This window comes from Panthera tigris, chromosome B3 (assembly GCF_018350195.1).
Source record: "Panthera tigris isolate Pti1 chromosome B3, P.tigris_Pti1_mat1.1, whole genome shotgun sequence".
NCBI classification, from domain to species: Eukaryota; Metazoa; Chordata; class Mammalia; order Carnivora; family Felidae; genus Panthera; species Panthera tigris.
In genome coordinates this window covers 107468700-107495608 of record NC_056665.1, presented here as the reverse complement: position 1 = coordinate 107495608, position 26909 = coordinate 107468700, and the positions used below count along the sequence as shown (strand labels likewise).

Here is a 26909-nt window from a genome sequence, read left to right as displayed (position 1 = left end):
TTTTATATTATGTGTCTTTTACCACAGTTACAGAGAACTTAAAAAAAACCTGAAGACAGTGATGGATGTGTTAATTAACTAGGTGGTGGGAATCCTTCCACAATGTATGTGTGTATCAAGTCACCATGACGTACGTTTTAAATATCTTGCAGTTTTGTCAACTGTACTTCAATAAAGCTGAAAGAAAAAATGAAGGTAACAGGACAGTTATAGAATTGGCCCAATGTAGTGTAAAGGAATCCACTACCCAAAGGGAAATTAGATTTCACATAGTATAATCTAAAGTAAGTACTGTTAATAGAATTCCCGGAAATATCCCCAATGAGAAGCCTCATTAAACAGGTTCTATATCCTCATCTTTGAATGGCTAATCCTGTCCCCTAGCTCTCTTTCTGGCTGAAAATAAAAGTCTAGAGGAAATCTCATCCGAAAATATCATTTCTGACATAACTACTTAAATGTCAAAGTTGAACAGGGTGGAGGTTCTGCAGATGCTTGTTAAAATGGGAAACGGTAGGAACCACTTCTCCTTCTACCTTCTCTTTGCTTCACTAAAGCTTCATATATCAGCATGGTGAGTCGGTGGAGTACAGGCTACACAACAGAACGCAAACTTCAAACTGCCTTTGCTTTGGTTAAAGAGACAAAACATGTAGGTAGAGGAAATATGTGGGTTTCAGGCTTGGGTGTCCAGGAGAAGAGAGGTAGCAATGACAGAAATGGAGGAAGCAGAAGCGATTGACTGGCAAGGACGATGATGACTGGGGTCTGAGTTGTAGGTGTTTGAAAGATACCATAGAACCAGAGTTCATGGGAAGAAATGAGGCTAAAGGTAAAAGCTGACAGTCTCCCCCAAGAGGAAAGACCTTATGAGGATGGGTGTCCACTTTTTTTAATGTTTATTTATTTATTTAAAAAAAATTTTTTAACATTTATTTATTTTTGAGACAGAGAGAGAGCATGAACCAGGGAGGGTCAGAGAAAGAGGGAGACACAGAATCTGAAACAGGCTCCAGGCTCTGAGCTGTCAGCACAGAGCCCGACGCGGGGCTCGAACCCACGGACTGCCAGATCATGACCTGAACCGAAGTCGGACACTTAACCGACTGAGCCACCCAGGCGCCCCTGTTTATTTATTTTGAGAGGATGTGTATGCATGCACGCATGCCAGAGTGGGGGAGGGCCAGAAAGAGAGGGAGAGAGAGAATCCCAAGCAGGCTCCACACCCGGCTCAATCCCACAAACCGTGAGATCGTGACCTGAGCTGAAAACAAGAGTTGGATGCTTATCTGACTGAGTCACCCTGGTGTCCCCACTTTTAAGATCGAGAATGAGGAATGGAGGCCTGTTAAGCAAACAAAGGAAGGACAAAGAAATGGGAGAAGGATTAGAATTAGTACAGCACCCTGCTGAGGGGGAATGTTTTTTTTTTTTTCATCATATTCAACAAAACATGGGAATAGAAGATGCATGCTTGCTAATTCAAAGAATGAGTGAGAGCTCAGGTAGGAATGTCCAGCATGTGACTGGGCAATGGTAGCTGGCCTTCATTAGAGAGATCTGGGATGCAGACATAGAAGCAGAGGGAGAGAGCAACAGGCAGAGTGAAATCCCCAGATGAAAACAGATCCCAAGGGATGTGCATGAGTACAGCCATGGGCTGAGCACTGACCCTGGAGAATATAAACTGGAGGGGGAGGGAGAGAAGTCCAAAAATACAAAGAAAGAAGAGTCAGGATGGTGCAGAGATGATCAGAAGACTTCAGAGTTGTAGAAGCCAAAAAGTGTAGGGCCCTGAAATGGAAGGAGTGTAAGCACCATCACATGCAATAGAGCTCTCCAGTAAGATGAGAACCGAAAGCTGTTGACCCGACCTGGCAACACAGATGTCCTTGATACTTCATCAAGAGCTAATTGAGTAGATGATGGTGAAGGATGCCAGAGAGCTTCAGTAGTAGCTGGAGGAGAAAACAGAAGGCAAAGAAGTGGAGACAATGTACACAGACTACACTCTCAAGACATTTGGATGAAAAAGAGGATGTGAATTGGAATTGCCCATGGAAGTGCTAGAGGACATTTAGGGTGAGGAGGCTTGGCACATTCACAGGTTGGGGAAAGCAACCAAGAGTAAGGGAAATGGAGAAGTTAGAGGTAGGGAAGCAAAGTCCCTGAAGGAGCACAGGTCCTCTGGGATAGAGGCTAAAGAATGAGAATGGGTGGGAGTGTAGATAAGGTCAGGAGCAGGATGTAGTCCTCACTCACATCCCTGGGGATCTTTTTGGGGGGCACCTGGTTGGCTCAGTTGGTAGAGCAGGTGACTCTTGATCTCAGGGTGATGAGTTCAAGCCCCACAATGTGCATAAAGCTTTACTTAAAATTTTTTTAAACATGGGGAACTGTTTTCATCTGGAGATTTCACTCAGCCTGTTGCTCTCTATCCCTGCCTCTATGTCTGCAGCCCAGATCTGTCTCACGTGTGTCAGGGAGGTCACACCTGATGTGATTTTCTTGATTCCACAGGAATCAAGGCACAGAGTAAATGGGGGTCCTGAAAAGCATGATGAAGGTTGAGTTGTCATTGAAGGGAGTGGGAGAAGGAGCTGTAGGTGTGGAGGACCACCACTCAGAATAAAGGACACAGATTCATAGGAGTGATGTAAGCTCTCAGAAGAAGAGTAAGCAGAACCAAATACAGCAGCAAGGTCACAGTGAAATATTGCTAAGAAAGGACTGCACATTTTGTAATCAGGAGGCATCTGAACAAGAGAGAACTAGAGAATGAGAAGAAAAGGAGTGTGAGGAGTATAGAGGATTTGTAAAGATACTTGGTTATACAAGGAGGAAAGAAATAGGATAGTAGCCAAGGATCAAACAAAGAATTTTTCTCCATCAACATCAACAAAGGAGAAGCAACCAAGGGAGAATAAGGGACCCTGCAAGGTGTAGTCAGAAAAGTGAGGAAGCAAGAATATGGCAAGAGGGCAGAGAGGCTGGATCTGCCCAGGTAAAGGGTATAGCCTCTGTGAGAAGAAAGGTTTCCTTGGCAGCCAGCAGAAAGGCAGACAGGAGATGGCCAGACTGAGGGACAATGCATATACACACAGATGCAAGTCACTGCCGGATTTTTCTCAGCAGAGTATAGAATCAGAATTTTGAAGACAAAAATAAATAAATAAATAAATAAATAAATAAATAAATAAATAAATAAATAAATGGAAAAAGAAAAAGAAAAAAAAGAAGGGCTTACAGATATGAGGGTCTTGGAGTCCCTGAAAAACCCACAAGAAGCAAACTAGGATTTTTTCTGGGTACACCGAGAAGTCCTACACCAGTGGATCCAGCAGCATTCTTTGTCCCAGGACCAGGACTGTAGGATGACTGTGCAGGTCTGGCATGGGCATGGCAAGCATGAAGGAGGATTAAAGGATCAGCTAACTCTTAGGCATCACTGAGTTAGTACTGCAGTAATGACCCTGGAGTCTGGGCTCAAGAGAACACCAAGTGGACCAGCAGGAGCTAAGGAATTGGATACATTAGTAGGGACCAGGTTTGGGTCATGTGGATTTGGTGGAAGTAACATAAGGATTAGAAACAAGGAAGTAACGTAAGGATTGATTAAAAGAAACATAATGCTTGAGATCCAATTTGTTTCCTTTTTTTAACCTTTCATCTCTGTATTTAACTTTTGAACATATGGAATCATTATCATAACTGTTTTAATGTCTTGTCTGCTGATTCTAAGATCTGTGTTAGTTCTGGGTTCCTTTCAATGGACTGATTTATCTCCCATTACAGGTTGTATTTTCTTGCTTCTTTGCATGCCTGGGAATTTTTGACTGGATGCCAAACATTGTGGATTCCACCTGTTGAGTACTGGATAGTTTTGTATCATATAAATATTCTTGAGCTTTGTTTGAGGACACAGTCAAGTTTCTTGGAAATAGTCTGATCCTATCAGATCTTGCTTTTTAGATTTGCTAGGTGAGCCACAACAGTGCTGAGTCTAGGCAGCCAAGACCCTTCCATGTACTCAACCCAATGCTCCATGAATCCTGAGGTTTTATAGTCTGGCTAGTAGGAACAGGCACTATTCCTGGCCCTGAGCAAGCACCAGAACAGTTCTCTCTGATCCTTTAGATGGCTCTTTCCCTGGCCTCAGGTAGTTCCTATATACTGATCAGCACTCAAGTGAATCCTCAAGGGGGACACTTTGTATTTCTCTGGAGTTCTCGCTCTCTGGGTAACTGTCTCCTTCCTGGTGTTCTATCGGAGTCCTCCAGCTGCCAAACTCTTCCTGGATTCAGATCTATCTCCTCAATTCAGGAAGCCCACTGGGTTCCCCCTGACAGAGGGGAAGAGGGAGCATCCGAGAATATGAGGGGGATGAAGAAGGAGCAATTTAGCCACAAGAGCCTCCATCATTATACTCCATGGGCCAGAAATGATGCTAGAAGTAGGAAAAAACACCCAGATCTTGACTCTGTTTGCCTTTATAGGCAGCAGACCCTCCCCCTCTATTCCTTAAAGGAATATTTCTAATATTTCTAATAAACGCTAACTTGATAAATGAGCAGTCTTGCAATATGAGTAGTATGTGATGCTGAACATGAGCACAACTGAGCCAATGGTTCTTGAAATTCACTTTGATACATGAGTGCTTTAGATTACAAGAATGTTTCTGGAATGAATTATGCTCACAAACCAAGGTTTTACTTGTACCTTGGGGATACCCATCAGGTTTCCCAGAAACAGCTGAGCCTACCTTCAGTCCTTTGGATTCATAATATTCTACCTACAATCCACACAAAAGTTCATCCTTTTTCAGTGCATGTTCTTCCTTCACATGCAACAAAATTGCAGTTTTGCCTCCAAAATGCACAGGAGCTATTTTAATTAGTAATTAAGTTGTACATTTAAAATGGATTTTCACGTGAACATAATAACACCATCTTTAACTTAAGAAGGAATTGGGTGGTGGTTAAGCCCTAAACAAGCCAGCAAGCAAACAAACCCCGTTTATGGACTCAAACAAGGGACACCATCTGGAAGTACAAAGACAACCAAACCTGTACAATTAAAACCACGAAAGTCAACACACACTTTAACTCATAAATGAGAAAGTAATTTAATAAACTAAGGCAAATATTTGGGGAGAGGCCAATACTATAAAAATATCCGCATGGAGTGAACCAACTGCAATTTTTGAATAAATAACAACGTAAATACCCAGGGCTTCTCCAAGTTGATGGGCAGCACTTGGGTCAGGCTGGTGACCAGACCTAACAAAAACCTGGTACTGGGGAAAAAGGTGGAGAAGACGGGCCAATGCTGCCTGACAATTTACAATGTCTGCCCTGGCATTTAATATTGGATCCTCTAGAGGTAAGAAATTAATAGCCAATAGTTTATACAATCTGACTTTAAAACACACCTTCTTTCTGGGACCTAGAAATGTCTTGAAAACATTAACTCATTCATCTTAACATAGCTATTGGAAGAACGCACTCATTGCAATTGTGCATCTGTGCTTAAAGAACTAACCAACCACAGAGTCTGGTTTTCAATATAATCCCAAAGAGGGAATGCCTGGATCCACTGCTCCCTTGGTCATGCTAGACAGGAGAATAGACCTCTAATCCCTATCTGTTGTCCTATCAACATTCCTATAAAGCACCCATGGCAGTGGGGCTGCTCATGAATAGGGCTGGTCTATACACACACACACACACACACACACCACACAATCCATGACACAATCAGTCCTGACAAGGAAATGCCAGCGGCATCAATCTAGACATTATCTAGATCCTCAAGGAGTGACTTAGGGCTAAGGGTAGCATTGGCTCTAATGGGCAGATTTAGGAATAGGGGCAACATATATTCCCGAGGGCCCAGCCAGCAGGAAACTGGCAAAGTAATCCTCCCCTCACAGGTAGCCATCCTTCCACACCTTCTCTCCCACTCACAGCTTCACTGACTATGGTAACTCCTACTGAAGGCCCTCTGACACACACACACCAGGATGTACTTTGCACCCTCCCAGAATATGACACACGTGCCAAGCTCAGTGTTTGTCTAGGATTTGAAACAATGTCCAAGAAAGGAGATTTATGTCATCAGACTTTTCTTAGTGCCTTTTAGATGACTTCCACAAAGTATGTGGAGTAACTTGGGTATGGATTTCCTTCCAAAGTGGGTAGGTACACAATCTGCATCAGGTCCTAATGCAGCCCTTTGTGGGTGTGTGCATGCTTGCTTATGCACAACACCCTGGGGGTAGATGCCACTAGCCCCATGTTTTTCATGTAAGGCAACCATTGCTCAAGGCCACACAGCTAGGAAATACAGGGAGCAGAGCCGGTCACTCTCATCTGAAGCTGATGCCCTTCCACCACCCACCTCACATCTCAAACACAGTAAGAGATCCTCGATAGGATTTCCCAGGGCATTCTGTCTGTAAGAGTCTATTAAGGAAAGAATTAACACTAACACCAGAAAATAAGTTTTGGGGCATTCATGAAGCTGAAGGAATCACTAAAAGTGACCTACTATCTAAAAAACCTGACTTAGAATGGCTAACATTAACAACTCCGGCAACAACAGATGTTGGCGAGGATGCGGAGAAAGAGGATCTCTTTTGCACAGCTGGTGGGAATGCAAACTGGTGCAGCTACTCTGGAAAACAGTATGGAGGTTCCTCAAAAGACTAAAAATAGAACTACCCTACAATCCAGCAATTGCACTACCAGGTATTTATCCAAGGGATACAGGTGTGCTGTTTCGAAGGGACACATGCACCCCAATGTTTATATCAGCACTATCAACAATAGCCAAAGTATGGCAAGAGCCCAAATGTCCATCAATGGATGAATGCATAAAGAAGATGTGGTATATATCTACAATGGAATCTTACTCGGCAATCAAAAAGAAAGAAATCTTGCCAATTGCCACTATATGGATGGAACTGGAGGGTATTATGCTAACTGAAATTAATCAAAGAAAGACAAAAATCATATGAATTCACTCACATGAGGACTTTAAGAGACAAAACAGATGAACATAAGGGAAGGGAAACAAAAATAATATAAAAACAGGGAGGGGGACAAAACAGAAGAGACTCTTAAATATGGAAAACAAATAGAGGGTTACTGGAGGGGTTGTGGGGGGGGATGGGCTAAATGGGTAAGGGCACTAAGGAATCTACTCCTGAAATCATTGCTGCACTAGATGCTAACTAATCTGGATGTAAATTAAAAAAATAACAAAATGTAAATAAAAAATAAATAAAAATAAGAAATAAAGCCTGACTTATCTCCTGGATTATAAAACAAAACAAAGATTTCTCTCTTTACTCTTCCCCCAAACTCCTCAGAACAGTGAAACTCTGCATCACCCCAAGCTGTAAGTGGGAGATCCTCTGGGTAGGTTGGGGTGCTAAGAGTCCAAGAGAGGAACCTTTATGGTATTCAGCAAAGCCAAAGTGTTTTTCAGTTGACTCCAGCAAAGAAGTGATCCTTCCCCTTAAAAGACGATTAAAAGTGCCCCCATAGCTACCATACAGCGCTGAATAAACACACTGAACAAATGCTCAGATACAACGTGAGAGATGGAGACGGGGAGGTGTGACGTCAGAGGGAATTCGGACAACAACAGGTGCTGGCTAAGGCAGTGCTCTGGAGAGCCCTGCCCTGTCTGAAGAGTTCACAGGGGAAAACTTCAAAAACATTGTACTAGGCCACACGCAAAACAAAGCTGGTCTATGGGCCCATTTCAGTCCATGAGCAGTTCATGTTCCAAACAGACACAGCCAGCACGCAGCCAATATTCTGCATATTAGAGAGAAGGCCCATAAAGACTGGATTTAGAGTGACCTACGAGCATTCCCAGAGGCAACGACCAAGAATGGAGGAATCAGAGGCCTCCAACGGGGGCCCCGCAACACCTGAGGCAGAGGCATGGAACAAGACATGACCTGTCACAGGTACACTTGAGCAGAACTATGAAACTGTTCTCTTTGCATCCTGGATGAATGTTCCCACAGTGTCCTCACCAAGGGGCCAGCAGGAAATACTAGAGTACTACTGAATCATCACTTATTAATATATTAATAAAATCCTGATGGTTCTCTCCCAGAGATAAGCTTCGGTCTGTGTCAGTGAATCCTTCCTCAAGTCCTCTGTTAAAAAGAACTGCTCCAGGTATCATTACCTGGTGGATTTTTTTTTTTTCAATTCCGAAACAATCACCACAAGTTTTGGAACACTTGCATCACCCATAAAGGCAATCACTTCCATCAGCCCTAGGCAACCACTCATCTACTCTCTGTTTCCATTGCTTTCCCTATGATGGACACGACACTATGAACTATAAAAGGAACTTTCATATGAACTGTCAAAGGAATCATACAAAAAATATGAAAGACTTCACGGATTTGCATGTTATCCTTGCACAGGGGCCATGCTAATCTCCTCCATATCATTCCAATTTTAGTATATATGCGCCAAATCGAACACACCTGGGCAGATTTTAAGTAAGCATTAGATAAGATGGTGATACCGGGATATGCAGTCCCTTCTACAGAACGGCATCCGAACACTATCAACTTGCATTAAGAGTTATTATACCCTAACTCATCATCTGAGTTTTCATTACCCCAAATCCCCACAATAGTGATATTGATATAGGTAAACTTAACGCTCAAAGCATAAAACTGGTCACCAATGAACAGACTAAGCACTTTTAAATGAGTCCCTTCTCGGACATTCCTCCCTGCTTACACCTACCCTGTTCTTGACCTGCCTATGAATGGCTGCTGTTCTCAGTATGAGTATCAGATACATCCCATGCAACAACATACACAATAACAATTAGGTACCAGATCAAAGTGAGATCTTGTAGCTGATGTAGATCATGATTCACTGACAAGCTACTCCAATCACAACAAACCCTTGATACAGTAAATCCAGGTATAGGTCCATCACCAATGAAGAAAAGATCAACACCGATGGAGCCATGCCCAGCCTTTGGAGAAACTGATGATGTCTTCAAATACTTCTACATATATCCCTTTTCATGACATTGTTGAGAAAGTTATCATGAAATGGAAAATGTTATCATGCCTTCAAATCAGTCAGAAAAGTACACATCTGAGTTATTTGATCTGTTCTCGGTTCTAAGAATTAGCAAAAAGGTATCATTGTAAGCTCAACCCTGATAAATATAAGAAAGAAACTGACTTTCATAATTTTCAAAGGTGGAGTACCAAGCAAACCCTTTGAAACTTACATTTTTTGTAATGTTGGCTTCCATTGTAACTAGAATCACTGTAAATTGCCTTTTTCTGGTCCCAGTTGCTCTAAGAGAAGGGAAATACCTATAACTTGTCTCCAGTCCAATAGCCGATAGGCTATACTGTCAACACTCCCAGCCTGCTTTTACCACTTTTAATCCTGGCTTGAGTCTCAGCATTAGCCCTGAGTGTTTGCAGACATTAGCAAGGCCCTTAGCACTGAGTCTCATTTTCTCCTCCTAAAAGCACAAAAACTGTAACCTGACCTGTCTATGTCACAGTATTTTTAAAAGCTCTTAAAAGAAAACATTAGGTGTTTTGTCAACTTAAAAGACCACACTGAAGTAATATACTCCCGTCTTTGGTTTTTTCTTTTTCCTACATGTTCTTTTTCTTCAACTAGCAAACTTCCCAACTGTCAAAATTTTCCATTAATCACATTAGAAATGATTTAGGATACAACAAGGGTATTGAAATGTGGATAACCATTAGAACCAGCCAACATGCTTATTAGGAATCTGTTTCCCTGGCCTTTTCCCCAGAGATTCCAATTCAGTCTGTAGCATGAGAATCTCTATATCTTTCAAAATTCTTAAGTGATTTCATTGCTCTAAAACAGATCCTCTCTTGCTATCTCATAGTTTTTAAAGGCCCTATTTTCAGTACTTGGTAAATCCCAATCCAAGGACTCAGATATTGGAAGTATACTCGTTTACATGAAACAGGAAGTATCAACAAAATTCAATTAGAACTAAGCTTCTAAAAGTTATATATTAAGTCCCAACAGAGCACCCAGATCAAGCTCCAATCTATTTACCTCCCCAGATGTTTAATAGATGTATCACTAACATTTATTAACACTTCACAAGGGGCACCTACATGGCTCAGTTGGTAGAACATGTGACTCTTGACCTCAGGGTCATGAGTTTGGGCCCTACTTTGGGTGTAGAGATTACTTAAGTAATAATAATAATAATAATAATAATAATAATAATAAAAACCAAAACACTTCCCAACAAATGATAGTTCCCACCCAAGTTCAAGAACAGAAGATTCCAGCTAAGCCTAAGTTTTCTCTCTTTTAAGTGGGTGAAGTACACAAAAGTAATTTCTTAATAACCCACACAAACAGAATTGAATTATAGCTCATTATATTGAGAGGTGCACGGACTTGTTATGGATCTCCAAACAGTTGATTTGAACTTTTAATGCTTACTAAGCTGTGTAATGGATCCTAATTTAGCTTAGAACAATAAGAAACCACACTGGAGTTCAGAGAACTTGGGGAAGTCTTCAAGATGAACTTAAAATAGCTCAGGCTCCAGCAACTTACGTTAAATCATTGTAAACAGATGTAATATGGTGCTTTTCAAGACCCTAGCCAAAGGAGAAAAGATTATGTTCAATCAGCCAGCATCAAATATAAGTGAACTTCACTTAAGTAACAAGACATGCTCCCCAACAGGGAAGTGACAGTACCAGGGTGCTGACCTTATGCCAGCCAGGACGCCGGGCACCTCCCCAGGACGTCATAGCCCAGCCATGTTCCTCTACCCCTGCAACTCTCACTCACCAACCATGCCCCGCCCCTTAGGGTCTGTGTACTTCCTGTTCCTTCTTCCCCCAGACAGCCATGTCCACTCCCTCCCTCCCTTCAGATCTCTGGCACAAAGGCCATCTCATAGGAAAAGAACAACACACACCAACCGTCCTCTCTGTCGTGACCCTGTCTTATTTTTTCCATGGCATTTATCACTTGGCATATTATGTTAATTTATCTAATCGTTTGTCTCCTCCCACACACCAAACTTTGAATTCTGTGGGAATCAATTATTGTCATTAATAAGCACATGCATACATACTGCACATAATACCGCACATACATATTCTCTGTGTGTATATGTGGATAGTCCTTCTGATCCACCAGACCCAAGGGGTAATAATTTACAAGCATTGCTCAGCCCAGTGCATTTTGTAACCAAATGTAAATTCATAGAGGTAGCTACCGATTTTTTCCAAAATAATGTGAGAACTAAATTGCCACTTACAAAAATCTAAGCCCACTGTGCCCCCACCTCCCCACACACATACTCTCAACCTCCTACAGGGAGTCCTTCAGCACTGACTTGAGCCCCAGAAGAGAAATCTTAGACACCAGGATGAATCCATGATGCTGAAGATAAGTTTCAGGAGAGAAGGGAAGAAAAAGGTCTTCCTCCTCTCTACCTGCCCACTGACACAGGGCAAGGAGTTATTGGGGAAAACCGAAGCAAAGGGCTGACAGGATAACTGGCTCTTCATCTGAAACAAAGAGCTGAGAGGTCAGGGGTTGCTAGAAAGGAGACTGAAGCATAATGAAAATAGACTCTGGAGCAATTAATTTTTCTATCAAAAAATTAACTCATTTCTGTTTTACCTAAATCTCAGTTCCACTCAAAGAATACCACATTAATGTAATTTCAGCAGCAACAACAACAAAATGAAGCTTGAGAAAATTAAGAGACTAGTCTGACTCTGTGTTTTCAAAGCAGCATGTTAGTTAATAAGCAAGTGCCCCAGGAAGTGAACGTGCTGATACTTCTGTCCATAGATTTCTGAGCTATTTTAGAGGTTCAGCTTTTAGCATTTACACCTCTAACCACTTGCTCAGAAGTACTGTGACTGCCTTGTTCTGCTGGAAGCAAGCAGAGGTGTAGCATAAAGCTACCCGGAATGGCCATCTCCCAGGTTAGAAACCACCGTCAGCTTCCAGTTGTTTGGGTGTCACTTCTGGACCTTCTTTTTTAATGAGAAAGGGTTTGTAACTGGCTGAAAAAGTTCACTGCACAGTAAAAATAACTAGAAAAACAGGATGACAGTGTCAAAAAATTGCTGAATTATTCTGTTACCTGTATCACCTGATTGTCACCTAACATCAGTCCCCCATACAACATACACAAGTATTTGTCAGTTCCTTCTTTCTGTGGTCACTAAATTAAAAGTGCTGGGCTTCTGAAAAAAAGATAAAGGGAAAAATTAAACTATAAATTCTAAAAATAATTTGGTCTCAGTAGCATTTTATAGTCTTAAAAATTAAAGACTCAAGGAGCGCCTGGGTGGCTCAGTTGGTTAAGCATCTGACCTTAGCTCAGGTCATGATCTCGTGGTTCGTGTGTTCGAACCCATACATGGTTTCGTAACACCTTGCATCGGTCATTTTGAAGATATGAATTCACTGAATCATAAAGATCTTCTTCCAAATGCTGACACATTTTACTATACAATATTTAAAAACACAATTGCTAATTAATATCAAAAACAAACTCATGAGAAAAGTCTTTTTTTTTTTTTTTAAGTATTGCAAGCTGACAAGCTCATAATGGTAGATATATGTTTTCCAAAATTCTAATTATGTCTTGGAGGAGCCAATTCTATCACTGGTATCCAATCACAGTTGTTTCCTGGAAACAATGCATTCACAATAGGCTCACTTTATTCAGTTTAAAGAAAATACCTGAGAAATTCCCAAAGCTCCATTACTACAGTTTGTCATTCTTTCCAGTAAAAATGGTGTTCAACGAAAAACAAACAACTAGCTCAGCTAACAACTCAATCATGCAAGTGTTTTTCCTTGAGACAGGATAGTATTTCAGAATGTAGCAGAAACGCTTTATGCCTAATTCCCATCTTAGCACACAGATTATAAAGATATATAGCCAAAGGTTGAGCTTAATACGTTGCTAATGTTTACTGCTTCATCGAAGACATTAAGTGAAACTATTTTTTTTTTCACTGCAATTGTCTGGCAGTGCAGAAGACATTGGCTACACTAATGTTAACTGCAAAGCTGGGTGTCTTGATTCATCCCAAGGTGTCAGCAGTTTTACCCATCATTTCTTTTGCACCATTGAGCGAATGACAGTACACTTAAAAAGGCAAATAACATCTTCGTATTATAAATAAATAGTTTTGAACGACAGACCTCCTGAATAGGTCTTCAGAACCCTCAGAGGTCTGTCTAACCTTACTTTGAGAAGCAATCGAAAAATTCTGAATAAAACCACCACTTAAGAGTGTTTCCATCAACAGTTAATGAAAGTAAGAGAAGTAGTCAGGATGAAGCCAATGGTGATTGGGGTATAACTACACAAATATGCCGATCATACCCTAGGCTGAACTTATTTACTTTTTAATTCCTTCCAAGTTCTAGTTTAAGATCTGCATTAAGAGAACCTACTGATAATCCCGGTAAAACTTGAACAAATCTCAAGCTCATTCTTTCTAGAGTTCTCTGATCCATGTCTGACATCTGAGAAGACAGCACCTTTTCCAGGTGAACATCAGTCTTTAAGTTTAAAAACGAGGAACCCAAGGGAAGCCTTGCAAAAACATATCATCCCAAAAGATGACAAAACTCTAAGGAGGGTGAGATTATACCACCTAGAAGACAGGTTCCTTCCAAGGTAGAATAAAGAGAAAACACAAAATGCCTCCCAGATAACCGGGCGACCTAGAAAGATACTGGACCTCAGCACCCCAGTCTGAGCTGTGCCTGCGTCTGGCACTTACCACCCAAGAGACCACGGCAGCCAGTGTCTCTGAGCTGGATTCACCATTTGCATATTGAACATCACATCAGCCTCTGAAATTTGGTGTGGGGAGCAAATGACATAATACACAGGACTGCATGAAATAGAGAGGTCACCTATTACTAGGGTAAGACGCCATCCCACTTCCAGAAAGAAAATGAAACAAGAACTACCGCTGCTGTTTGTTAAATTAAGGCCAAGCCCAGTACCTGGTCCTCAGGAGGCATTCAGTAAATGAACTGGCTGTGATGGAGAGGAGAAGCAGGCAAACTATAACACTGGACAACTAGCCTCCCTCCATTAAAAGTATCTCCCATTTCCAGTTTCCCTTCTTTTTTCACTCCCTCAAAGCCTCTTTCTCTCCTGCCCTTTCCTCAACCTGGCATTCATTTCCAGTGGTAGCCACAGAACCGCTTGGACCAAAACTGAAATGCCCCCTCGCTTCTCAGGCTGAACATAGCAAAGGAATGAAACACTGGTATAAAAGCTAAATTAAAAAAAGTTAAATCAACATGCTGTCACCTGGCTTGAAACATGAGAAAGGAATACCTCAACCTCCATCAGAGATAACCTTTTTCCCTATAAAACTGACATTCACTGTGAGCATTAGACACAGTGAGAAACTGTGGGTTGCAGCTTTCAACGGTAACATGTTTGATCTGCCTTCATGCATGAGGCCACAATGATTGAGCACAGAGCTTAATTAGTCTTAAACCAATGGTTTGACACAGGAAATTTGAGCTAAAAACTGAGGCAATGCCCCCCCCCAAAAAAATAAAACAATCAGGCCTTACTCTACACAGTAATGCACTGCTTTGGCAAAAAGAATAAACAGATCCCAAAATTCAAGTGCACCTTCCATATTCTCCCCAGGAGAAATGAATATCCAGCAACATAGTAGGAGTCTGAAAGAAGGGAAGCAAGTCCAAGTTTTAGCAAAGTTTTCTAGACAAGCTTCAAATCCACAAAGGACAACTGTTTGGTCAGGTTGTATTTTTGTTTTTTAAGAAGTTACCCACCCACCCCTTGCCAAAACAAACTCTGGTACAGAATACCTTCATGCATGCTTGGGGATTTCTGGAGAAAAAGCTTGTCCTCACAGAACTTCTGTCTTACTATCTTCATAAAGACACTTCTACGGTTAATTTTTCTGATTTACTTTATTCTTTTAGGAAACTATCTTAAAATTAAACTTCGCAAGTACAAAATGTTATGTAATTGTTAGTAGGAGATGATTTACTTGTCATTCATTTTAAGTGAGACCTGTACGATGGAAGGAAGGGAATTATCTTACTCATCTCTTCCTACCTGCCGTTTTTGACTCACGGCTTAGTGTTTATTTAAAACTTTAAAAAAATGTACTGAAGTACCTTAGTCATAATTTTTAACTTGCCTCTTCACAATATATAAAAATTGGGAATTAATGATCAAATAGAGAGAGACCAAAAAAAAAAAAAGGAGCCAACAAACACAGCTTTATTTTTTTTTTTTTTTTAATATATGAAATTTACTGTCAAATTGGTTTCCATACAACACCCAGTGCTCATCCCAAAAGGTGCCCTCCTCAATACCCATCACCCACCTTGCCCTCCCTCCCACCCCCCATCAACCCTCAGTTTGTTCTCAGTTTTTAACAGTCTCTAATGCTTTGGCTCTCTCCCACTCTAACCTCTTTTTTTTTTTTTTTTTTCCTTCCCCTCCCCCATGGGTTTCTGTTATGTTTCTCAGGATCCACATTAGAGTGAAACCATATGGTATCTGTCTTTCTCTGTATGGCTTATTTCACTTAGCATCACACTCTCCAGTTCCATCCATGTTGCTACAAAAGGCCATATTTCATTTTTTCTCATTGCCACGTAGTATTCCATTGTGCTTTAATTTATAAATGAGGATAGGTAATACGTGTTTGAAGTTAAAGCATCATATTGATGATACAGAGGCAATCCAGATTCTGGTTTTTGTCTAGGAAATAGATTTTTTTTAATGTGAAGTTTTATCTTGATTTTTTACTTATTAAATACAATTTCAAACACACACAAAAATAGAAGAGTCTAGCAAACCCACATGTAGCCCACACCCAGCTTCATCAATCAATTCATGGCTAATCTGATTTTATCTGTACCCCATTCCCTCCTCCCACTTCTTGATTATTCTAAGGTAAATCTCAAATATAGACTAGAAAAGAACAGAGACCACCACCAGAAACACCAGCGTTACAGGTAACACAATGGCACTAAATTCGTATCTTGCGATAATCTCTCTGAATGTAAATGGACTAAATGCTCCAGTCAAATATCAAACAATTGCACTAGTAAATATTTCAAAGTTTATCTCTAACAGATGTCCCCTTTTTGTTTTAAGTAACTGCAATACCATAATCATACCTAAATAATATTAATAATTCCTTAATTAATAATTCCTTAATAATTTCCAATCTCTGTTCCCATTTCCTCAGTGCTTTCCTGGGGGTTATTGTCTGTTTTACAATTTGTGTTTGAATTGGGATAGAATGTGGTCCATATATTGAAACTGGTGAATATGTCACTCTTCTGTTATTTTGGTTTTCTCACCCTCTCTTTTCTTTCTTCTAATTTGTGGTTGAAAAAAACCAAGTCTCTCATACTGGAAAATTTTCCAGTCTAGATTTTGCTGATAACATCCCATAGTGTCATTTAAAATGTTCCCGTCCTCGAGGCACCTGGGTGGCTCAGTCAGTTGGGCAGCGGACTACAGCTCAGGTCATGATCTCCTGGTCTGTGGGTTCGAGCCCTGCATCGAGCTCTGTGCGGACAGCTCAGAGTCTGGAGCCTGTTTCCAATTCTGTGTCTCCCTCTCTCTCTGCCCCTTCCCTGCTTGCTCTCTGTCTCTCTCTGTCTCTCTCAAAAATAATAAAACATTTTAAAAAATTAAAAATAAATTAAAAAAAAAAAATGTTCCCACCCTCTAACCTGGTGAGTAGATCTGGAAGCCTGACCAGATTCAGGCTTGACTTTTTAAGCAGAGCTACCTCACAGATGGTGGTGACTGTATTTTTCTTTCTAGGGACCAACCATTTAAATCTGAGGTACCGTAAGTCAGGCAGACTTCACTTATGCAAACCTAATCTTAAAATCTCACACCATATTTCTTAGCAGGATAACAATGCAGCAACATATTTTTGATTTGTTCTCACACGGAGATATCACTATTTTAACTTAATTTCTCTCTGTTACTTCTCTTCTAAGTATAGCAGTTATCAATTCACTCTGATGCGTTTTCATCAGATTCCTTTATTTCAATCTCGGTTGGGTTTCTTTGGGTTGTGGTTTGGTCACTCCCCTCTTCTAGGTAAAAATTATTCCAACATAGTGACAATCATAAACAGGGCCAGATCCTGCCATCCTGTCAGCATCCAGCAGTGGCACTGAAATCTAGGTCTGTTGCATCACCACAATCAATTTCGTCTTGGTTAGGTTGCAGATCCAGTTGTTAGCCCCAGAAAGGTTTAGTCAGAATGAAATAAAGAGTGACACACAAGACAGCTTCTTCAAAATAACAAATCACTTCGTCCGTGTCTACTTCAACAGCGCTGCTTAGGGGAATTCTGCATCTGATCAAGAGCAACGCCTTTGTTAAGATGAACAATGGTGATGGGTTTCTGATGCGGTTGGTAACGTTATGCCTTCGGCTCCGTGCGGGACTTACACGAAGAGTTTTTCATGTTCCATCTTAATTCAGTGAGGAGCTCTGTAGGTTTTTGAGCAGATTCATTCTTACCCCAGCCTTAAGAATAAACCTGCACACAGCACACTGTTCCAAACTTTGGAGCCACTACAGTTAACACCAATTCAAACGTTACTTTTCAAAGCCTTTTGTGTGCTGCTCTTTATTCAAACTTCATTAACAAACATTTTGATGCCAATTTGAAAGACATTATGCTATTTGGTGAGACAGTCCCTGGCACACAGTAAGCACTCAAACATTACTGAATGAGTGATGAATATATATATATAAACAAAATGGGTGTTCATTCAGTAAACCCTCAACATAGCTTGACTGAGTGGGACAGATTGTATGCTTGATCTTAGCCAAAAGGCCGAGAAGCGATTGGACAGGTTGTAATCCATGAGCTGGAGTCATTACGTGCTGGTGTTCCACAGAGTTCTGCTGTCAGTCAGCCTTGGTTTTGTCTCTCAATCTCCTTGCTGGGCCATAGATCCGTCTTTCGCTGACACCTACAGCTATACCTTGGGACCAGATCTCTTGCCAGACTTCAGGTTCTTATTTCCAATCCCTCCTAGACATCTCCACTTGGGTTTCCCACAAGCATTTCAAACTCCACCTATTCAAGCTGAATTCATCACCTTCCATTCCTTTATTTCTACCCTGGTGAATGACTCCACAGTATCATTTGAGTCTCATCCCTGTTCATCCCTGACATCCAGTGAGCCGCCAACTCCTGTTGGTTATACTATGTATACATTTCTCACAGCTGTCCCCTTCTCTCCATCCACCTCCACAGATTCCAACTTAAACCAGGCTCTACGGAGCTCTCTCTTAGACAACTTTAATAGTCTCTTAAAAGCTTTCCACACCTTTGTCTCCTCTTAGGCTCTAACACCCCCTAGCTCCCAGCCCCTGGAACCCACTGCTACCAAAGGAGATCTTATTTCTCTCTGCTTAGAACTCTTCATTGGCACCCATCACTTCTACTAACCTAGAAGTGATATGCCCACGTAATTTATCTTCTAACCTTTTGAGAGTGAAAGGTGGCCCTGTTAATAGTTACCCTGGTACAGGAGACAAAACTGTGACCGTTCCAGGCAAACCATCACAGAAGGCCCTCCCACGTGTCTGGCCACATCTCCCTCACACTCCTCAAACTCCGATGCCTCCCCACTACTTTCAGTTTCTGGAACATGCTGCTGCTCTGTCACCTCTGTGCCTCTGTACAAACTGTCTTCCCCTCTTAAACTATCCTCCCCTCCTGGCACATTTCTATTTATCATTTGAACTTCCTTTAAACATCACCTCCCCTGTGAAGCTTTCTCTAAAACCTTCTGGCTGATCTGATTACACATTCCTACACGCCACGACCATGCCTTGGACCCATTCCCATGGTGGGACCTGGGTGCCTGTCGTGCACACATAGGGCGCATCTACCCTCTCTCCTACGAGCTCCCTCAGGAAAGTGCCTAAGTCCTGTTCATCTTTATCTCCCCAGCATCTGTGGCGAATCACAGGTCTGCACCCAGCAGGTGTTTCCCATGTCCTTTCTCAGTCATGTCTTACATTTAATAAAAGCTTTTTTGCCTTAGCTGCTATTTCAGTGTAATTAATGACAGATAAGAAAATGAGAGAGGAAGAAATGAGGAGTAGTCAGCAGCTCCTAATACCAGTCCTGTATATCGCAGATCACTGCCCCATGTAAGCAATTTCTTAAGGAGAGCTTTGGAATTCTAGAATCTGAGCTGGTGGCAGAACTCCTAAAGGAAGTCATGAAAGGAAAATAGGCATAGAGATAAGTCAGGAGCATATTAGTCATTGTTCACTAACTTCTTGAGGCTTCTGAAAATATAATGTCAAAATAAAACAAACCTGCTTGAGTATTCATGGGGTCCCAGGCAGGGGTCTTGTTACCATAATAGGAACATGGAGACAGGAACCCCACTAGCATACTTTCATAAAGCACTCTACAGTTTGCAAAGCATTACACATTTTAACATCTGACCTTCAAAACCACAGCCTCAGATGCACCCTGAAGCTCAACCGATATTTCTCGAGCTTTGACCATCCCTCAGGGATCCCAGGCTGATGCTCGTTTGACAGCCCGAGACACAGGGCAGGCCCGACTTCATAGTGCTTTTTTAATATAAAGTCCTTCAGCATCCAAGATAAGAATAGAACTCTAGGGGCGCCTGGGTGGCTCAGTCGGTCGCGCATCTGATTTCAGCTCAGGTCACGATCTCACGGCTCATGAGTTTGAACCTCGCGTCTTGACAGTTCAGAGCCTGGAACCTGCTTCAGATTCTGTGTCTCCCCTTCTCTCTCTCTCTTTCTCTCTCTCTCTCTCTCTCTCTCTCTCTCTCTCTCTCTCTCTGCCCTTCCCCACTTGTGCTCTGTCTCTGTCTCTCTCAAAACTAAACAAACATTAAAAAAAAAAAACTAAAAAAAAAAAAAAAAAAAGATAAGAACTAGAGCTCCAAATATCCTGTCAGCCTGTCATTTTATGGCCAGGGATAACCTAGAGTGGCTGACAGGAGTGAAGCCAAACCAGGGACATTCTCACACTGCCAGGCTCAGGCCGCTGCCACAGCTATAGCAGGTACATGGTGGGGCTCCATTTCCTCATGTAACACAGAGAGGCAGCTATCACGTCCTCTGCATTTGACAAGGGAGCTGTGCTCTAAAGCAGCAGCAATGTGCAAACCCAAGCTGTGCCCCAGCTTAGGAGCCAACATGACAAGGCAATGCTCCCACAGTCTAGAGAGAATAGATCCGAGGTTCTAAGATATATCCCGCACATAGATGCCACCGCTCCTGAAATGTCAACATTAAAAATCTATTTCTCATGGATAAAACATCAATTTTAGCATCTTTTAAAATATGCAGCCACACCTAGGAGGAGTAGAGTACCAAGATATTGATCACTATCACTTCAGTGTGAATTCGCCCATGAATTCATTATCTTCCTTATTGCCAACTGTTTGTAGAGAGAGGAGATCACTAGGCATCTTACCGGAGTAAGACACAGTTAAAGGCAGAGAGCAAAAAGAACTAACTTACAGGGGATGTAGGATTTACCAAGGAGGAACTTTGCCAGCCTCCCAATTTTACCCAGGGTCACCTCTAAAAGGGCTACCCTTGCAATGACCTGGTAAGAACCCAGCCCTAGTAATATTTGGCATTTGTTTCTTCTTATCATTAAAACTAATAAATTAATATAATAAGAACATCCGTAAGAATTCCAGTGCCAGTGTTTTAGTGTTGCCGGTGTACATTTAAAGAGGATAGAACCTTAATATAATTTAGTCCTACAGAGGTGGCATAACTCTTAAAAAAAGAAGTCACGTAATGACTACAGCACATCCAGATGTGGTCTAATGTGCATGGCCTTACTCCCATGTAACTTAGCGCAGAAAGATAGTTCAACACATGGAGAACCTCACCCACTTCCCACTCTGTCACTTCTCTCATGCCTGGGTTTGTCTATACCATGGTTTTGGCCATGTTCCACGTGCTATGAGAATGTTCTAGCAACAGTGGTCTGTGATATCACATTCTATTTTATTTGCACTCGCAGTGGACTCATTTTTCTCACAAACCCCCTATGTACAAGATACCAAGCAAAACAAAAAGGTCAAACTGGAATCTGGACTGCTTTTTCATGTCCAAGTATCCCACATCTCTGCTAATTTCCATATTGGAGCAAAACATCTGATAAGATGCAACAACTGAGACGACAGAAAAATTAAACATTAACATTAAAACAATTCGCCCACACGAATAAGAACAGTCAGCTGAGAGGAGAGAAAACCAATTTTCAAAGGCGTCACCAATTTGCAAAATGCCAACATCAAATGGACAAACCAGTAAGCCACATGCTTAAAAACGTTCACAAAGATTTTAGTAATGGTGGAGTAGTTTTTAATTGGCTAACCCTCCCACCGAAAAGAATTAAAGCCTCTATAAAATATATCTTAAAACAATTAGTTAAAAACACTGGAGAGCAACCAAAAAAGGACAGAAATTGGAGGGAATCTGACACGTGAAAGAAGGGAGTTGCACTGGTCAAGATCCATTATTTATGGGCCATCTCCCAAGATTATTCTGCCGGCTGCAAAGGGCCAAATCAACAGAATTCAAACAGAAAGCTAGGGTTTCATCGGCTTGAGGAGTAAAATGACAAGATTCAGAAACAGATGAATGGAAACTGAGCAGAGAACACCTGAAAAGAAGGCCACAGTGACAAGAATCCCCAAATCTATTAACTCCTCCAATCTGTGCATGTGCATGGGAGATTCGAAAAGGTCCACAAAAAGCAAGAACTAGAAGGCTGAAAGAAAGGAGATGAGATTTCTGTTTCTCACTGTAGGACAGTGAGTCTGAAGCCCAAGTCCCATAAAGTTAAAGGGACTTAAAACACCTTGGGCTTTCTACTGAAACCCCAACTTGATTACACCTTATGAGTGAAAACTATGTCCCAGGACTATGGAATTTGTCCAAGAACTAAGGGGGAAGGGTTAAAAAAAAAAAATCCTACTCTCAAAAGCCTTCACAAGGCTTTTAAGGTGATAACCAGTATTTTAGCTGCCTGCTAGAAAATAAAGAACAGAAGAGAAAAACCATAAGAAAAAGCCCTTGCTAAAATTTAAGTTACTCTTGATTTAAAAGAAAAAGAAGAAAAAAACAAACCGATCAGAAAACTAGGACTTGAAAGAACTTCCTCAATTGTGATGAAAAGTATTTACAAACTGCATACACCTAACATTATACTTAGTAGGGAAAGACTAAATTCCTTCTTTCTAAAATTAGTTATGAGACAAGGAGGTCTGTCCTAGAGGCCTCCAGGCACAATAAGACATGAAACGGAAATAAAAGCCATAAGTATTAGGAAAGAAAAAGAAAACTGCCTTTATTCATAGACAACATGATTATTTACAGAGAAAATCCTAAGATATCTCCCCCTCCAAAAAAAAATACTCTAGTAGAAGTAATAATGGAATGTTTTTTAAGGTCATAGGATGCAAAGTCAAGAAACAAAAAAATTCATTTCTATATACTGCTAACAATTTCAAATTAAAACTTCTAAATACCATTTATAACAGCATCAAGAGTTTAAAATACTTAGGAATACATTTTTAAAAATGTACAAGATCTCTATATTGAAAATTATATAGAAATGTTAATACTGGTATAGATGAGAAACATTAAAAGCCATTGGTAAATGGAGAAATATACCATGTTTATGGATTTGTAGATGTTCACAATTGTTCAGATGTCAGTTCTCCTCAAAGTGACCTATAGATTCAATACAACTTAATTTGAAATCCAACAGGCTTTTGTGTGGAAATTGATAAGCTGACTCTAAAACTGACATCAACATTTTAAATACTGTGGGGCCCCTGGGTGGCTCAGTCAGTTAAGCATCCGACTTCGGCTCAGGTCATGATCTCACGGTTCATGAGTCCAAGCCCCATGTCGGGCTCCGTGCTGACAGCTCAGAGCCTGGAGCCTGCTTCGGATTCTGTCTCCCTTTCTCTCTCTGCCCTGCCCCTGCTCCAAGGTGATCCAATGGAAAAATGAAAGTCTTCAACAAATGGTAGGTAGTATAACAACTGGATTAGAGAATGGAGAAAAGAAATGTCAACCCCTTCACACACAAATATTAAGAAGGAACAAAAACTTAAATATAACATAACACAGACCTAAACATAAAAGCTAAGCCTAAAAGCTTCTAAAAGAAAATGGGAGAATATTTTTGTGACACTATGACAGATTTTTTAAGGAGGATACAAAATATATAAAACTATGAAAGAAGAGATTGATAAATTGGACTTCAGAGAAAATTTTTTTAAACATTGATTTTTTGAGAGAGAGAGAAAGAGTACACACAGGGGAGGAGCAAAAGGAGAGGGAGAATCTTATTCAGGTTCCACACTAGCCCTGAGCCTGAGGCAGGGCTTGATCTCATAACTGTGAGATCTTGAGCCAAAATCAAGAGTTGGATGCATAACCAACTGAGCCACCAAGGTGTCCCTGGACTTCAGAAAAATTTAAAACTTCAGCTCAAGTGTTAAGAAAGTGAAAAGGCAAGCCACACCCTTGGAGAAACTATTCACAATACAAATTTCTCACAAAGAATGCTTATCTAGAAACACAAACAACTCCTATAAATCAATAATAAAAAGACAAACTCAGTTTCAGAAAACAAAAAGACTTCATGCACTTAGGAAGAAAATGACCAATCAGCCCATGAAAAAGTATTCAACATCAGGGAAATGCAAATTAAAACCACAAGATATTATTTTACACCCACTAGAATCTCTAAAATTAAAGAGGATAAACATACCAAGTATTGGTGAGGATATGGGATAATTGGAATGTTCAATACATTGCCCGTGGGAATATAAAAATATGACCACTTTAGATAAACATTTGAGAGTTTCTTAAAAAAATTTTAATGTTTATTTATTTTTGAAAGAGAGAGAGCGCCCATGTGGGCACGTGTGCACAGGAGTGGGGGAGAGGCAGAAAGAGAGGGAGAACTCACACACCGCGAGATCATGACCTGAGCCCAAGTCAGATGCTTAACGGACTGTGATACTCAGGCACCCCAAACATTTAAGAGTTTCTTATAAAGTCGAACATGTATCTCCTTTATTATCCAGCAATTCCATCGCTACCCAAGAGAAATGAAAGTGTACGTCAACAAAAATGTATGTATAAGAATGGGCAAAACAGCATTATTCATAATAACCAAAAATAGGGAAGACTCCAAATGTCCATCAAGAAGAGAATGGGTAAACACGTTCTACTACGTTTATATAATGGAATACTCAGCAATAGAAAGGAACAGGATGCTGATGCACACAATGACCTGAGTGGATCTCAAAGAAATTATGCTCTGCGCAAGAAACCAGACACAAAAGAGAACATACTATGTAGTTCCATTTATATAAGCTTCGAGAATAGAAAAAACTACGGTGAGAAAACAAAACAAAACATCCCATTTATTGCATCGGGAGGCTGACTGGGAAAGGGCAGAAAGGGAACTTTCAGAGTGGTGGAAATGTTCTTTATTTTGGATTGGGGTGTTGTTTACATGGTTGTGTGCATTTGCCAAAGCTCAAATTCTTCACTTATGATCTGTGCATTTCACTATATGTAAATTTTACCTCATTTATTTTTTTAAAAATTAGGGATGGGAGGTGGAAGAGGAATAGAATCCTTTAAAGGAGAGAATGAGACAAAGATTATAAGAAAGGGAACATGATCCTTAAATTTTTAACACATTCAGGGGCAAACTAAAAGGTTGGCCCCAAGCCAAAAATCTGAAGCACAATTTAATAGGCATGAACGAAAAGAGGCAAGAACCAATTCGGCTAAAATGATGATGAAGAAAATAAAACAGTGCATATGTTAAATCACGAGATTGTCAGATTTAGCAAATATGTTGAATCTGGCAACCCAAAGCAATAGATCCTTAGAAACAAAACACCAGCCCACCCAACATAAAACAATTTTCTAAAGCATCTTCTACAAAATGCTCTTTTTATAATTTCCATGTTAGAAATTCTTACTGTGTATGAACTAACTTATACCAGGAACAGCCAAAACTTATCCTTACCTTCAGTGAAGCTCCCTGTTAGGGTTATTACCACAAATACTTTCCCTTCTGGCTCCAGATCCACCTAGAAAGAGAAAAGAATTGTGTGTCATATTCTAATTGTAAAGTATTTTTTGAGGGCCTCAAATAATTCTTTACAAAGAGGTCTACATTGTGCAAATCACAGCCATAAATCAGACCTCAGCAGTCTTTCATTCAACAGTAGGGGAATAAGAAACGAGTGCACAAGAAACTACAAAGATAAAAAAGCAAATCTAAGAGAAACAGTTCTTTCAATAAGTTTTCCTGGTCTTAAATTGTATTCTCTTCCATTTTGGCTCCTTGTGATATTATTGAGAAGTACGCAAAAACTTGGTCACTGTTTCTGAGACATTCCTAGCTGACGTCAGGGCAACATTTTATTAACCCACATGGCGGGTGTATGAAATAGAGAAACAATGGCAACATACAAGGTAATGAACAAATGTGGCATAGTCAGTTGCAACCTTTCCTTTTAGGAAGTAAAAAGTAGGAGAAGACTGTCTCCATCTCTACCATTTTCTCTAAGTGTAGTTCATCTTCAGGAAGCACCAGGGAAGGCAATTCAGGAGCTTTGCATGCACTGCTCTTGCTCATTCCCGGAGCGTCAACTTCCTTTAAAGCTCTTAATCTATGCTCTGAGATATCAAGACATCCGCTCTGCAAACGAGGCAGCTTGCAGTCTCCCAGCTAGGTCTCATCCTCCACACACACTCGGGTTCCCAAAGACCCTCATGCAGCATGCCTCCGGATTTGGGCAGCGCCCTCTAGATCTGCTCTGATCACACTTATTCCAGGTAGACAGGCTCTGCCCTCTCCGTGCTGCGTGCTAACCTTGAACTCCCCAAGAACACCTCTGGGCCTTGGACTGTGAGGTTCTTCTGGCCCCCAATATGTGAATTTACAGCTGTAAAAATCTTGTCAGCTCCATTTCTGCCTTTCACTTTTCATCTGAGAGAGAGAGGTCCAGAGAAGCTGAGTACAGATACAACTGGTCATTTTTGGTAGAATATTACATTTAAAGAAGCTGCAAATCGTATGGTATCGTGTCCAAACTAGGCAAGGACATGGCCTCCAGCCTGACTGCCCCAGCTGGTCCAGGTCTCTGGGCAAGGTCTTTAACCACCCCAAGCTTTGCTGTTCTCATTCAAAAGTCAGTGACATCACTATTCAGCATTTCTGGCATGGCTTCCACCAGATGAGCTCAAAGAGCCTTGACAGTGCTATTTACTGTTTTTACTGTACCCATAGGTGACAAAGACTGGTGGAAAAACCACATTGACCTTACATATTTTTTTAATACCACGCTCCAATTCCATACTTTTTCAAAATAAAAGATGCCTGTTTTGCTCTGACTCAGAAAGTGTCACCTGTACAACAGCCTATTCTTATAAACCCCCCCTTCTTCTGCACAAAATCTGCTGTCACGGTGTTACCACACTGTAGATCACCCCAGTGTTCAAACCGGCTACTTACCTCATGACTACCGCTTAGTTAACAATAACCCCTTAACTATCTTAATACCACTTGTGAACCTTTATGGAACAGTTCTGAAAATAGAGCTCTCTGGAGAGATGACTAAACAGGATGTCAGTCTCTAATTGTCTCCACTCTCTGCCTTGACTTGTTTCAAGTCAAAAATATGTTATTTTTACAAGCCACTCCCTCATCTTCAATATAAAGGCCTGGCAGAAAGCACAGGCAT

General features: G+C 40.9%; 1 protein-coding gene and 1 non-coding gene across 2 annotated transcripts in view; both read right to left on the bottom strand.

Moving 5' to 3' along the window:
• The window catches only part of PRKCH (protein kinase C eta), a 231866-nt gene that overhangs the window by 139328 nt on the left and 65629 nt on the right, over positions 1-26909 (bottom strand). The window contains exon 2 of the mRNA XM_015543305.2: positions 25187-25250. Coding sequence (XP_015398791.2) covers positions 25187-25250 — 64 coding nt within the window. The remainder of the gene's footprint in view (positions 1-25186; positions 25251-26909) is intronic.
• LOC122239796 lies at positions 8408-8511 on the bottom strand. The gene has a single exon (XR_006219182.1). It is a non-coding gene; the product is annotated as a U6 spliceosomal RNA (small nuclear RNA).